The sequence below is a fragment of the Pinus tabuliformis genome, chromosome 7 (assembly GCF_031772625.1).
Source record: "Pinus tabuliformis cultivar Carrire ecotype Pingquan chromosome 7, CPIR1, whole genome shotgun sequence".
In the NCBI taxonomy this organism is placed as follows: Eukaryota; Viridiplantae; Streptophyta; class Pinopsida; order Pinales; family Pinaceae; genus Pinus; species Pinus tabuliformis.
In genome coordinates, this window is record NC_142293.1 from 913921396 (window position 1) to 913936649 (window position 15254).

General features: G+C 38.0%; 1 protein-coding gene across 1 annotated transcript in view; it reads right to left on the minus strand.

Moving 5' to 3' along the window:
* The window catches only part of LOC149250641 (26S proteasome non-ATPase regulatory subunit 13 homolog B-like), a 70459-nt gene that overhangs the window by 32057 nt on the left and 23148 nt on the right, over positions 1 to 15254 (minus strand). Inside the window, exon 3 of the mRNA XM_089459157.1 lies at positions 10304 to 10384. Within this exon, the coding sequence (XP_089315283.1) occupies positions 10304 to 10384 (81 nt within the window). The remainder of the gene's footprint in view (positions 1 to 10303; positions 10385 to 15254) is intronic.

The following is a 15254-nucleotide window of genomic DNA, read 5'->3' on the forward strand; positions in this document are numbered from 1 at the left end:
AGTTCATCAATCTTGGAATCTTCTGGAGGAAATAGTCTCTAGTGTAAGAAAATTATTTTTGGGTATTTGCATTGGTCCTCTATCTCTTATGTTGGCTTGGTTTCGCACTTAGGGGTTCTTGTCGTGTACTTGAGTGAGTTTTCATTGTGGTTCTATGGGCATATTGGTTTACTTGGTTCCATCCTTTGATATATATCTAGACTCAATTTGGCATTTTTCATCTAGATGCCTTTTATATGGATCTCAAGAAGTCAAGAGAATTCTATGTTCTCACAAGGAATGATCCAATTTAATTGACCCTTCATATTTTCAATCATTACAAATGTGCATGACAATGAACCCCAATTTATCTCAACTTGCACCAATTATGGGTACCCTTCAACAAAAGCAACCAATTGCAACTTTAAAAGTTGAATGCAATCTGATAACAAACATAAAAGTTAATATGCACATAGATGAATAATCATGAACCTCCAACCCGTGAATGTTCATGAATACAGCAAAAGGGGTGTTAAAAGAAGTGGACATAGTGGACCAATTGGTTGAGGACTTGGAAATCAAGAACCAGAATTTTGTTTTGTCAGATGTAGGCCAAGAAAAAGCTACCAATTGCCATATTTTCCATCTAGTTGTATGCTTTTTCAAAGTTACAAGATTACTAGGTGTTTTCTTTAAAAGCACACTACAAGAACCTCTCAAATACCTTGCCAACAAAAGTATGTAAATTCAATACTTCGAATGCAAGGATCTACCTCTCTAGCATAAACATTTGACCACAGTATTATGCAATAGCGTTCTATAGCATTGTTAGCACTTCGATAATATAAACTTCTAAACTAGGGCTAAAAAGAAAAACAATAAAACATTATAAGTACACAAGCAACCCTAGGCTAAGTTAATAATAAAGCCCCAAATCAGGAATCCCTCAAAGCAAGGTGTCCACATGTCACACTAAGGTTTGTCCAACCCCAAGGTGATGCAACCTCCAAGCTAAGGCTCCACATGAACAAGGGCTCCTCCTCCAAGATAGTGTGTTCTCTAATCAATGGCTCCCCATCAAAAGCATTACTCCCCAAACCATGTGGAAGGTGGTTGCAAGCTCATAGGGCGTGGAACACAACCACAAAGTGCCTAACACCCTCCAAAGTGCTTATTACAAATGTGACATCCATCATTCTCAACAAGTGCATCCTCAAAAAATATGTCAAATACACGGGCAAACTGCAAAAACATCAAGAAGTGTGCCTCCCTAGAACCGATCCGAAAGAAAGCACAAACCCAATCTAAGCTCTTCAAATATAAAGAAAAATATAAGTCACAAACAAACAAAGGGGCTAGGATACTACAATCCCTTCATGTGTAACACCCCCATAGAAACCCAGCTAAGGGGCATTATTGTTGAAATCTACCTCTAATACCATAAACTCAATTTTTTTTAAACCATCCATAATTATCCCTAATGCCATGTGTAATCATGCCCACCAAGGCACCAACAACATAAGATTAAATTCTCTAATAACAAATCGGATATGCCTCCTGGTCACTCTACCAAGTCCAATCCAACCCTTTATGTATTCTTCATACCATAATTAACCTCCATATACACGTCTAATGCAATTACATGTAATGTAACATGTAGTTAGGATTCTAACAACTAATAAACATATACCAAAAACATAACAAGCAGATATATAAAATAAGCATCACAAAAGCAATATAAAAATAAATTGGAAAACTTATCTTTAAATGTAAGCATCAACTTAGTGAATACCTCAAACGTTCCACCCAGCCATAGACCTCACTCCTCCAATACTCTCAATAGTGCATCACCCACGAGGTAAGACTATGACTCCAATAGGGAAAATCCCTCCTAAAGTCATTTGTAGTCCACAATCAACACAAAACATGTTCAAAGCCAACATACCAAACCCTAGAAGCACACCAACCTACAGTGTTTCATCCCCCATCAACCTGCACATTCCAAGGTAGTGCACCGCCTTCTCTACACCTGCAATCCCTTAAGTTATGCCACTACCCTTCCAAGCTAGGGCTATGACTCCAATAGGGAAAATCCCTCCTAAAGTCATCTATAGTCCAATCTAACCCTTTTAATATTTTTAAAAAGTGCACTCACACCAAGCAGCAATAGCAAGGTCAATGTCTATGCCCAAAGTAACAAGTGGCACCTCTAGAACTCTCCTTGTGAACTTAGGATAAAAACATATGGTTCATCACCTTAAGATTATTTTAATATTTCAATTAGCCCTAGGCCTAAACCTAGGTCCCATTTCCTACTAATGGAGTCCTAGCCCCATTTCCTACCAATGAAGTCCTAGCCCATATGCCTCTTGGTCACTCTACCAAGTCTAATCCAACCCTTTATGTATTCTTCATACCATAATTAACCTCCATATACACACGTCTAATGCAATTACATGTAATGTAACATGTAGTTATGAACAATCGAAGGGAAACAATGGCCGGCGTATTCGAAGTTAGGGTTTCAGCAGGTCTTGTGGCCGCCGGCGATGCTCCCACTGGTTTATTGGATGCAGGATCGGATTGGAACCAAGACGTGGGCTTCATAGCTTGCGATCGTTTTTGCAGGAAATGGCCCGGATCCATAAACGAAGAGGAGCTGCAGGGTTTGATCCAACACTTTTTTTTTCTCGAGATCTCTCCTCTTCCTTTGGCTCGATCTGCCTGTCTAAGGGCGAATCGGGGCAATGCGTTTCACTGTTTGGGGATATATTTCCCAGATCTATCGCCCTTCACTCTCTTTCGGAGTGATGAGACCTCCACCGTTGGCTGCTCACCTTGGACAGATACCCTTGCCCGCGCAAAAGGGGAACCCCTTCTGGGATTGCTGCGGTTTCGATCCACAACACGGCGGTTTTCCAAGGTTTTGGTTAAAGATCTACTCCGGGACGGAAAGCGGGAGCCGGTACTCCAAAGGGTTGGTCACCCTGTTCTTGGGGGTACTGGAGAGGGAGGCGGCTATCTTGACCGCCGGAAAGTTTAGCCACGAGAAGCCCATCTACAAGGCGCCCTCTGGGCGTATGATACAAAGCCCCCAGAATCCTCTCAGATGCCCAGATCGGGGAAACGGCTCAACTGAACGGGCCATTCACTATAAACACGAGGAGGAACGATTGGATCTGGCCAGATCTAGGCATAAGTCATTTGAAAGCCAACCAGACCCAGAACTCAAACCAGTAACAAGGAACCAGAACAAGGCAGACATAGCAGATCTGAAACAAATCTTTATTAGATCAACAGAAGGAAGGCACTTTTGTGTGCAGATCTGGGTATGGATGACTGTATTGGACTTAAAAAAAGAGATACAGGTCAAACTGGGCATTCCAGCTGCATCACAAAACCTATTATTTTCTGGGTTATGCATGCAGGATCAACACACCCTCCAGCATTACAGGGTTGCAAAAGATTCAACTGTTATTCTCAATCTCCGGCTGCGAGGTGGAACAAAGGGATCTACATCAAAACCTACAGGATCCTACAGAGATGCAGCAAAGGGGACAGAAACGCAAAAGGGGAAAGAACATGCAAATGTAAATACACCCCCAGGGCAGTATATTGTAGATGAAGCACCAGAGAGCCCCTCCATTCTGTTGGATATCCCAGAGGTAAAGGGCATTTTCACAGATCTACAAAAAACTGCAATCATTTGTAGATTCAACGGCTTCTGGCCTAGATCGGATGCTTTGTTCCAATGGATACACATGACATGGACAAAAAACTGTCGGATTCACCTATGCTCGAAAGGATTCTTCATAGTAGTCTTTCGAGTCGAAGAAGATAAGGATAAAGCTCTTACCGAAGGACCATGGTTCTGGGGCAGTGCGGGATTATTCGTTACCCCCTGGTTCCCGGAGTTTGATCCAAACTCCATGGTGGTATCAAAAATGCCGGTATGGGTAAGGCTACATAATCTTCCGATGCATTTTTGGCACTTTTCATCCTTAGCAGCCATAGGAAATACTCTCGGAAGAATGTTAAAGATAGATACAGAGAGACATCTAAAAGGGATCTTTACCTTTGCTAGAATCTGCGTCGAGGTAGATCTCAGCCAGGGGTTACCAGAAAGCATCATTCTGAACTTCAACAATACTCAATGGAAACAATCTTTGGACTATGAGAACACAGCATTCAGATGCAGGGGATGTCAACAAACAGGTCATTTGTTCAATGCATGCAAAAGCCATAACAAGAACAAGCCACAACAAAGGAAGCACAAAGGATGGCAGAACATAGACAATGTCATAAAGAAGAAAACCGAGGAAAAGAAAGTTCCCACAGTATCAGAAGATGCAAAAACAGAAGAAGAGGAGGGCGATACAAACATAGAGGAGGTTGGCCTAGAGACCCAAAAGGAAAACACAGCAGTCAACAAGGAACTACAGCCACATTCTTTCCAGGCAGAGACCCAGCAACAGATGACAAGCGTGGATCAAAGCATGGGAGGCATCATTCAGATACATCAGACTCAGATAAAGAAACAGGACAACAAAATGAAACAGCCCAGTTAGTCATTGTCTCGACCGAGCCCACTGTGGGAGAGTGGCGCAAGGTTGAGAAGAAAAAGGGGCGAAAAACCTGAGCCGGATGCCAGGTTTTTTCCCTTTTTTTTGTTCTCTTTTCTCTTCTCCTTCTTATTCTTTGTGCACGTTAGTTCACTAACGATGCGAGCCCATGTGGCAACATTCTGAATGTTTCAGGCAGTCCTCTAACTGCTGGATGTTAACTCATCTGTTTGTAGCTCTTTTATTTTTATAATAGAAAAGCTCGGTTTTTTTCCTTGGAAAAAACATGTAGTTATGATTCTAACAACTAATAAACATATACCAAAAACATAACAAGCATAGATATAAAATAAGCAACACAAAAGCAATAAAAAAACAAATTGGAAAACTTATCTTTAAAGGTAAGCATCAACTTAGTGAGTACCTCAAACGTTCCACCCAACCATAGACCTCACTACTCCAATACTCTCAACAGTACGTCACCCACGAGGTAAGACTATGACTCCAATAGGGAAAAGCCCTCCTAAAGTCATTTGTAGTCCACAATCAACACAAAACATGGTCAAAGCCAACATACCAAACCCCAGAAGCACTCCAACCTACAGTGTTTCATCCCCCATCAACCTGCACATTCCAAGGTAGTGCACCGCCTTTTCTACACCTGCAACCCCTTAAGCTATGCCACTACCCTTCCAAGCCAAGGTACCAAACCCTACAAGCACTCCAACCTATAGTGTTTCATCCCCAATCAACTTGCACAATCCAAGGTAGTGCACTACCTTCTCTACACCTGCAATCCCTCAAGATATGCCACTACCCTTCCAAGGCTCCAACACAAGCCAGCCCAAAAATTCTTAGATCCTTGTATCTAGCGACCAAGCCTAACATAAGAATTTTGATCCCTACACTTCTCCGTTCAAGAGTGCAACTTTAGGCAACCCAAAGAAAAGTGCACTCACACTAAGTAGCAATAGCAAGGTCAATGTCTATGCCCAAAGTGACAAGTGGCACCTCTAGAACTCTCCTTGTGAACTAAGGATAAAAACATGTGGTTCATGACCTTAAGATTATTTTAATATTTGAAAAAAGTGCACTCACACCAAGTAGCAATAGCAAAGTCAATGTCTATGCACAAAGTAACAGGTGGCACCTCTAGAACTCTCCTTGTGAGCTTAGGATAAAAACATATAGTTCATGACCTTAAGATTATTTTAATATTTGAATTGGCTCTAGGCCTAAACCTAGGGACTCAATCACACCAATCAGCAATAGCAAGGTCAATGTCTATGCCCAAAGTGACAAGCGGCACCTCTAGAACTCTCCTTGTGAACTAAGGATAAAAACATGTGGTTCATGACCTTCAGATTATTTTAATATTTTAAAAAGTGCACTCACACCAAGCAGCAATAGCAAGGTCAATGTCTATGCCCAAAGTAACAAGTGGCACCTCTAGAACTCTCCTTGTGAACTTCGGATAAAAACATATGGTTCATGACCTTAAGATAATTTTAATATTTGAATTAGCACTAGGCCTAAACCTAGGGCCCCTTTCCTACTAAGGGGGTCCTAGCCCCCTTTCCTACCAATGAAGTCCTAACCCCTGTCTCTCTAGTCTGACTTGATTAACAACAATGGTGTCTTTTATTAATATGGGTGTGATTATATATTACATTTGCTAGGCTAGCCAACCTTTTATCACATAGGCTCACCTACCTAAAATCACACACACTCCAGCCTCAAAACATTATCTACCTAGGCATGCAGGGCCATCAAAATCATGGCTCACTAGCATAATCATAATATCCAAATATACACAGTCATACCGAGGGTGTTACATCATGCCATGGAGTTGTACTATGCTAACTAGGTTAAAACAACTTCAAAGCAACCAAAAGCTAACATGTAAGTCATTGCTTGTTCATTGCTCTTGTTACCTCCAATATATGCACAAAGATAAGTCCAATCACAAAGAGCAAAGCCTATGGCAATTACGAAATCCACCATCACCTCAATAAGCACTTTCTAACTTTTGGTTGGTTCTTTTCCAGAACAAGGAGGATTTCCCTAGTCAAAACTTTAATGTCTGAAATTATTATATGGTGATGGAAGCAAGTAGACGAGTGCCTTATCCATTGGACAGAGTCCAAAACAATTCTTTGATTTGGAAACTTGATTATGAAGTATATTAAACCAACAAACATACCATAAACAGCAGTATTTCTAGCCTTAACAGGTTTGAAATTTACACTTGCCTAACATACAAAGCTCAAAAAAAACAAAAAACAAAAATTAACCTGTAGCATTTCCATTGAGGAATATATGAAGTAAAAATATAATTTTCCAATAAATAATCTCAAACCCATACATTCCACATTTCAGATTGGATATTATCAAGCCTTAGGGTGACAAACAGGTTACTCTTTTTGGCCCCTCCCATGCTGTCTGACAAAAACTATAATAGCAGAAATATCTTCTGGCAAGGAAAAGACACATAACAGCAAGATTACAGTTCCTAATGACAGCCCTCAACATGCCCAGAACAAAGCTCCAAATCTGCAAAAATATTCCAGCATCCAGCCCAACATTCTAGGGCATTTCTCCATAATGGAAAAAAACAACTTGCAAATGAGAATATTATCCTTCTATGCGTTTCCATCTAACTAACACCAGCACAAAAATAATAAAATAAGGCCAGAATTCTAGGAAATTGGCATTGAAGAGTGCAAATATGCTTGACATGGTCAATAACATGCCACTTGTCCTCTCCTAACATATGAGCACTCTTCCTTAGATGACTTATCAAAGCTTCTTGGAGTCGTGCGACTTAGAGATGCATGCACAAAGAACCTCAAATGTGGAGCACTCCTCTTCCTAAATGATGCCACAAGTGAGCAAAGGGCCATTTCATTCTTGGACCAAATCAAAGTTTAGTAAAAACAGCTCCAAATAAGGTGTGCCATAGAGAAGCGTGCAAAGAGTGGCCTTATCTAGACTGCCATCATAAATTAGCCCCCACATAACCATGCCCTCAGGGAATGTGCATGTATCAAGGGTCAAATCTAACGTGTGAAATGACAGACCAACTCCTCCAAAATAATAATAAATTCCATGAAAACAGGGGTGACCTTGATGAGTGTACAAATGATAAGCCAGGGTTGTTATGATAGCCCTTGGATCTAGGATGCCCTTCTGAGAAAAATCCATCCCTCCAAGATGGTAAAAGAATACCACCCTTATCCTTTAGATATAAGGGCTCCTCTTGAATCATTCATGGATGCCACTTGTCACCTCTTAAGCTAGGGAACTCCACGAGATTGTGCTTATAATACTTCAACTATCAATAAAACCCAAGGAGAGAGTATACCATTAATATTTGTGCAAGAGTGGACTTACTAGGTTCTATATGCAAAGAACATTATCACAACTACCCAAAATCCTCGCAAGATGATAATACTTGTCCAAAAGATCGCTTTTTCACCCTTGAAAACAGTCCCCATGTATCACAGTGTCCACCACAATGCCAATCATCAAAAAGATCCATGTATTAATGACAAGCAAGCTGTTCTAGAAGTATCTAAGTAAGGCACTCCAAGAATGCACCTTTGACCATATAAGAGGAGTCCCAAATGCCAAGCGTCATCACCTAATGGGGCATTCTCTAAAAAATGCCTCATTGCTTTATATTCCATGCAAAAATCCCATTAGATAATGAGTCATATGCCCCATGCAATGTGTCAGGACACTCGGATGGTACGTCATGCCTCCAAGTATGCAACACATAGATTGAAAAATTACAAGTTGCAAACATCCTTCCACCATGTGAAAGAAAAGGTAATACCAAGCTCTGTCAAAATTCACACGTCTTGAACTCTTGGAGCACTGACAAAAAGTAAACTGCACTTTCCATTTTCAGGTGGTAAAAGCTATGACCAAGCAAAAGATTATAGGCCATTAGATAATTGTACAAAATTCAAAATATGAGCAAAATGTGAGAATAGATGAGAAATCAGAACTCAATCAGATTACATGATACTCAAAAATGGAAGTCGGTTGTAGGTTTGAAGCTGAAGAATTAACTTGTTGCAAGGAGACCAAGTGGGGGATACCAAACAATCATCATTATATAAGTATCTACAGATTGCAAAGGAGGTGGGCTATATTGAACATGCTTCTCAAGAAGTGAGAAATCCTGATACAGAAAAGTGAATACCTGAAGATGTGAAAGGGGCAAAACATCCATGGCCCTATGGAACAAGTGGAAGGGCAAGAAGAGGAAGAAACTCTCTGGTTTAGTTGTTTTGCTGGTTTAATCATTTTCAACCCCCATTTGATGAAGAGATAGAAGATAAAAATGAGTGGAAGAAAGCACACATGGAATTTGAATAACATGTTGCTCCAACAGCAGAGTTTCATAAAACAGGGACATGATACTCAAAAATGGATGTTGGTTGTAGGTTTGAAGCTGAAGAATTAACTCGCTGCAAGGAGACCAAGTGGGGGATACCAAACAATCATCATTATATAAGTATCTACCGATTGCAAAGGAGGCGGGCTATATTGAACATGCTTCTCAAGAAGTGAGAAATCCTGATACAGAAAAGTGAATACCTGAAGATGTGAAAGGGACAAAACATCCATGGCCTTATGGAACAAGTGGAAGGGCAAGAAGAGGAAGAAACTCTTTGGTTTAGTTGTTTTGCTCGTTTAATCATTTTCAACCCCCATTTGATGAAGAGATAGAAGATAAAAATGAGTGGAAGAAAGCACACATGGAATTTGAATAACATATTTCTCCAACAGCAGAGTTTCATAAAACAGGGATAGTGCGTTGCTCCAACAGCAGAGTTTCATAAAACAGGGATAGTGCCGCCCATAACAATTCAATTTGACTAGTGGATTTGCAGGTTGGATGTGGCCACAAAGATGGATTTTGCAGGTAAGAAGAAACTTAGGATATGACTCTTTAGAGATTAAGGCAGGATCGCAAGGGTTGGTAGTTGACTCCTGCAAACTGATACGATTTGTTGTCAGAGCATATTTTTGGAATTCAGATAATATTCTCCATCCGCAGTAGTTGACCTTGCGATCATTGACCTGAAATTTTAAGCCAACATTGGACTCTAACGTGGCTAATGAATAATTATTTGTCAGACAGGCGGTTGCTGACTTTAGAAAATTTATCTCACACTTAGTGGCAGAATCAAAAGCTGATTGTTGGAGTCCAGATGTAAAGAATGTGGAGTTTATATCTCATGAGATACATGTTTTTTGTATCTTACTTTCAAAACAAATAATATGATCTCGCTTATCTCTCACGAGATACATGATTTTTGTATCTTACTTTCAAAACAAATAATATGATCTCACTTATCTCTCATGAGACACATGATTTTTGTATCTTACTTTCATACCAAATAATATGATCTCTCTCCCCTTCTGAATGCACATAATTTATTACATATAAGAGCCCATCCCACTAAAGGGTCTCTGATTAAAACAGTCATATTTTCTTATTCAATTCAAAAGAATTGTCCAGTATATGACACTGAGGTGAAAACCACACCCCTGTACTCCATTCCATTGTAATCAAAATTAAAGTCTATGTGCCATACTTTCTTGTCCAAAATTCTCCAAACAATGCAGGATAGCAAGTGAAATTTGCAACAGTTCAAGCATTTTCGAACAACTTAAAAAAGTAACCTTCCAAGCATATCCATGATTCAAGAAGCAGAATTGAAAGGTTGAAAATAATGATATCTTACAATTGGATGTGCCAACAGTTCTCCAAAGTTGTATATGTTATCTCCAAGTAATGCAGCAAGAGACAAGTCAAATGCTAAATCCTGCAATAAACACATCATTACAAGACCAGATACACTCAAAAAAATATACTCAGAAAGGAAATATGTCATAGAAACGCTCTTAATATTACATTACAAAAAGTAGAATGTCAAACATGAAACGTGATATTGCAAGCCCTCCTATGGAGGATATTTTAAAATTATCTATTAAATGCCTCTGCCTAAAGAAGATTACGTTGTCAATTTGAATTTTGACCAGACTTAGTACTTTCAGGAAATTAAGCATGAAAAAATTATGTGCTATTAGTATATGATTTTAAGGCACTGCAGGGCTTTGAGCTCTCTCTTCATATCAGTTACCTTCACTTCATCTCTGACGCATATTTCACAATATATCTATCAGCTATCAAATATGTGGAATATCAAACATGAAACGCATCATTACAACCCCACCAATCGCGGATATTTCAAAATCATCTATGCCTGCCTCTAAGCTCTCTCATCATCGTAGTTCCTTTTACTATATATTTGATGCACATTTCACATTATATTTATTAGATACCAACTGAATTGCACCTAATTCAAGGATACCCCAAGCTACAGTCTACAATGACATAATATTAATTGTACAAATTTTTAGATTCTAAACTTGATTCATTTGTACTATCTTCTTTCTTCCTAGGTTGAAGCATTTTTTTGCAAACGAAAATCTAAAGAACAAGAGTTATGTGCCAAATAATCTTAAATAGAATTTTCTAAACAATTGTAGAGACTACTTTTGGTCACTAATAGAATTTTAGCTCTGGATTTTCCATACTATTTTACATTGCTTCGTATCAGATCTGGTTGTATATCTTATTTAATATGATATTTAAATCAACAACTATTTTTCTTCTCACGCTATTTTATGCAAATGGAATTTACCACTGGCATGGCATGTAACAACAAATTTACCCATATGGCATCCAAACCATTGCTTTCAGTTAAAAATGCTTTTTTGTTTGACTCAAGAGTCAAAATGGTTTCTGTTAGCCAAAGATACGTCCTTTTTTGGTCGAATCCAAAGATATACAGTCTGAATACGTAATTTCATTTTCTTTTACAAAATTAATGTTTCACCTTTCAATTGTATTTATTCCCAACCTGTGTATGCTCTTTGTTGTGCACTCTATGCAATCTAAACAAATCAGCTAACCAAAATCTAACCCCCCATTTTTGTTGAGATTAAGAAAAATTGTTTTGATTTTCACTTGTTTATGTATGTGACCATGTTGAAATTTTCACAAACAAAAACAAGGTTTTCAGGCATAAGCACACACTTCACACTAAGGTTGCTTGGGAGCAGAAGTGGGAGCGGAAGCAAGGAGAGAGAACAGGAGAAGAAGCAAGAGCAGGGAGCAACATTTTCAAAAGCTCCCAGTTCGGGAGTGAATCAGGAGCGGATTTTTATATAATATATATTTTTATATATTTTGATGAATATATGTCAGCAAAAGCATGTAGAATGATGAATTAGATTAAACAAAAAACAAAAACAAAACCAAAAATATATATATATATATATATTTAAAAAAATGGATTGAACCATATAACATCAATCATCTTGAAGTTATAATCTTCATCAACCATGTCCACAAGTTATTAACATACAACATATCGAGTCTCATGATTCATCAATCTTAAAGTTTCAAGCTTTCAAAATTCAATATATAACATTTATCATCATCGATCATTAAAGTTGTAACCTAAGTTACCAGAAACGCCTGAAGAAATTGCAGGAAACGCGGATCCCCGTTTCCGAAATGGAAATAGATACAATCCTTGTCCGAAACGCTGTAAAAACGTTTTTGTGCCATTTCAAAAAATCAGAAACTTCAGATTCGGAATTGGATACGTTTCCAAGCATTTTTAATTTTTTTGGATCCGTTTCCAGATTTAAAACGTGATCGGAATCCACCCTTAAAATGTTAAAACACATGAAAATTTGTTCAAAATTTTATACAAACAGAAAAAGATAGATGTTCAGAAATACAAGCAGAAGGGTTTGATTAGTGTCTTCATAAAGAGATTTATTTGAGCGATAATTTTCAGTTTGGTGAAGGTTTTGTTAATTATCATTGATTTTGCTCTTGATTTCGTAAATCCCTCCAATATAACAAATCTTCTCTAAGCAATCTTTTGCCTGCATATAGTCAAGAAACCAAGCTGACATTGAGAAGATTGAAATGTTCAAATAGGTCTTGACAGAATATCGCAATGATCCCATGGGCCTTTTAATTGTCATGCAAGGAAGAGAGATACCATCTGCCATGCATGACACATTCTTTGAAGGAGTTGGACCCAAAATCACAAAGGTTGTAGCATTTCTGATTACATTAGTAATGATGATGATAATATGTTGAATGTTATAATAAACGCTATTGATGATGACAATGTTTATGCTGAATCGATGATGATGATTTGTTTATGTTGAATTCATGAAGATGATTATGTATTTTTAGATATAGAATCTAGATTCTAAAAGATGAATGGTAATATGATATATATATATATATATGCTGTTTCCTTGCCGTATCATATCCAGATTTTTTGAAAATTTGTTGTATCTGTTTCAAACCCCGTATCTGTATCCGTTTCAAAAAAACTTAGGTTGTAACTTGTACTTGAAACCATTACCATTAACAAGTAACCAAACAATAACAAAGATGATCTAAAAAGCACGTAGAACAATGAATTAGTTATAAATAGCATAAAAACATGGATTAAACCATATAACATCAATCATCTAGTAGTTACAATCTTCATCAGCCACAGGTCCAAAAGTTACAAGTTTTGATTTATATAGCATGTAAGGGTGCACAAAACCAAAATAGCATAAAAACATGGATTAAACCATTTAACATCAATCATCTAGTAGTTACAATCTTCATCAATATGTCCACAAGTTACAAGTTTTGATTTATATAGCATGTAAGGGTGCAAAAAACCAAAATAGCATGAGTGCAATCCATCTCTGAACTGAAAATACATCAACAAATAGGCTCTAGATGGCCTCTAGCATCCAAAAAAATCATGCTACAACAAATACCTACATATCATCAAAATCATTGCCTATCTTGGGATTTTTGTCATTAATAGCATCTTCTAAGCATTAACATAAGATTGAAAAAGCGTAGCATATCAAGACAATATTTTGTTTGAGTGATGGGTACATTTTTAGTAGAGTCATGATAGAGAGGAGTTCAACAACCAATGCCACTAACATCAAGGTACATAGAGGGATTGGTGCTCTTGATTAAATATGCGCTCCATACCCTAGTATGTGACAAAATCCAATGGAAAAAACATTGCAATTCCCCCCAAATTCTGAAAAAATTGATAAGTCTCTAGGATTTTGAGTGAGATCTAAAATTCTACTTTCTCCATATGAAATCCAATGAGGTTAGACCACTCTCAAACATCCTAAGTCATTTCATGGTAAGTTCAGTAGTAGTGTAGAAAATTGTAGCTAGGTTCGGTATTCATCACATTGTATATTCTTTATAAAGAAAGAAAAATGAAAGAAACATAAATTATATTTTATTTTGGAGTATGGGTTTCATATTCAAGTTTGAGTCCAAAGCATGTTCTTTGTGTTTTTATGTCTTCTAGGTCTTTCTAAGATGAATACTATTGGTCATGTATCATAATCCCATTTAAACTCATTGTAATGAAGAAAAATATTTATCTTATCATGAAAAAACCATTGAAAACCCTAATACCAAGTTGGCCCAAGAGCAAGGACAAGTCAGCCTGAGGGAAGGCTATTTGACCCTCAAGAAAGGCTATAAATAGAAGGGAGCTCAACCTCATTTGGACACAATCTCAAGCAAATTCAATCTGCAATAGCGAAGAGGAAGAAGAGTGGTTGGAGGATGAAGAAGAGTAGAAGCCAAAGTTTGTCAAGAATTATCTTTCTCTGTCCCACAACAGTTTGTGTAGCTACCAACTACAAGAGGATAAAATTATGGGACAATTGTTGGGGGCCGAAATTGCAGGGATGAAATTTTGTTGCTAGGGCCGAAATTACAAGGACGAAATTTTGTTGCTAGGGCCGAAATTGCAGGGACGAAATTTTGTTGCTAGGGCCGAAGTTCCAATAGTTAGGTTGCAGTATCAAAGTTCTGGAAGTTGTTCAGAATCAGATCTTGTTAGGGGCCGACTTGGGTCTTGAAAGGTTTGTTGGCTTTGGGTCTTTGGGTCTTGGAAGTTCTTTTGTAAGCATTTTAAAGAAGAGAAGCATTTTCCGAGTTTTCCCCTTGGACGAGTTTTGCCCTAGCTTCGAGCCTATATCTTGTGTACTCTATCTCTCTTGTGATCTTCTTGTTTTGGTAATTGCTTGAAGAACAAAATTAATAAAAGAACATCTAACAGCACAAGTAATTATCAAGCCAAGGAAAATAAGTTATAATATGCAAGTCCCAAGATTTTCCAACATGGTATCAGAGATAAGATGCAAGAAGGAGAGTGAAGATCACATCTTTGTTGGTTCTATGGCAAGGGTTATAAGAATAAGTTTCAAAATTCTTAAAAATCTAGCTACATCTATCAAAAGGTATCTATCAAAGATCATCTCCAAGCTTGCAAAGGAAGTAGAAAATGGAACTATGTTCTCTGCTTTATCCTGCACATTCAAGGACGAGAATGTATGAGTTATTGACAGTGGTGCCTCCAGACATATGACGGGAGAATGTAGTCAACTCCAAACCCTATCTAAGGGAATCTCATCTCACTCTATCGAACTACACAACAAGTGCTATCTACTGAAAGGCATTGGGCCTACATCGTTGGAGTTCAAGTCAAGTGGAAACATTCACCTCAACATCTTATATGTTCCAAGTTTGAAGAAAAAACTACTTTCTATTTCTTGTCT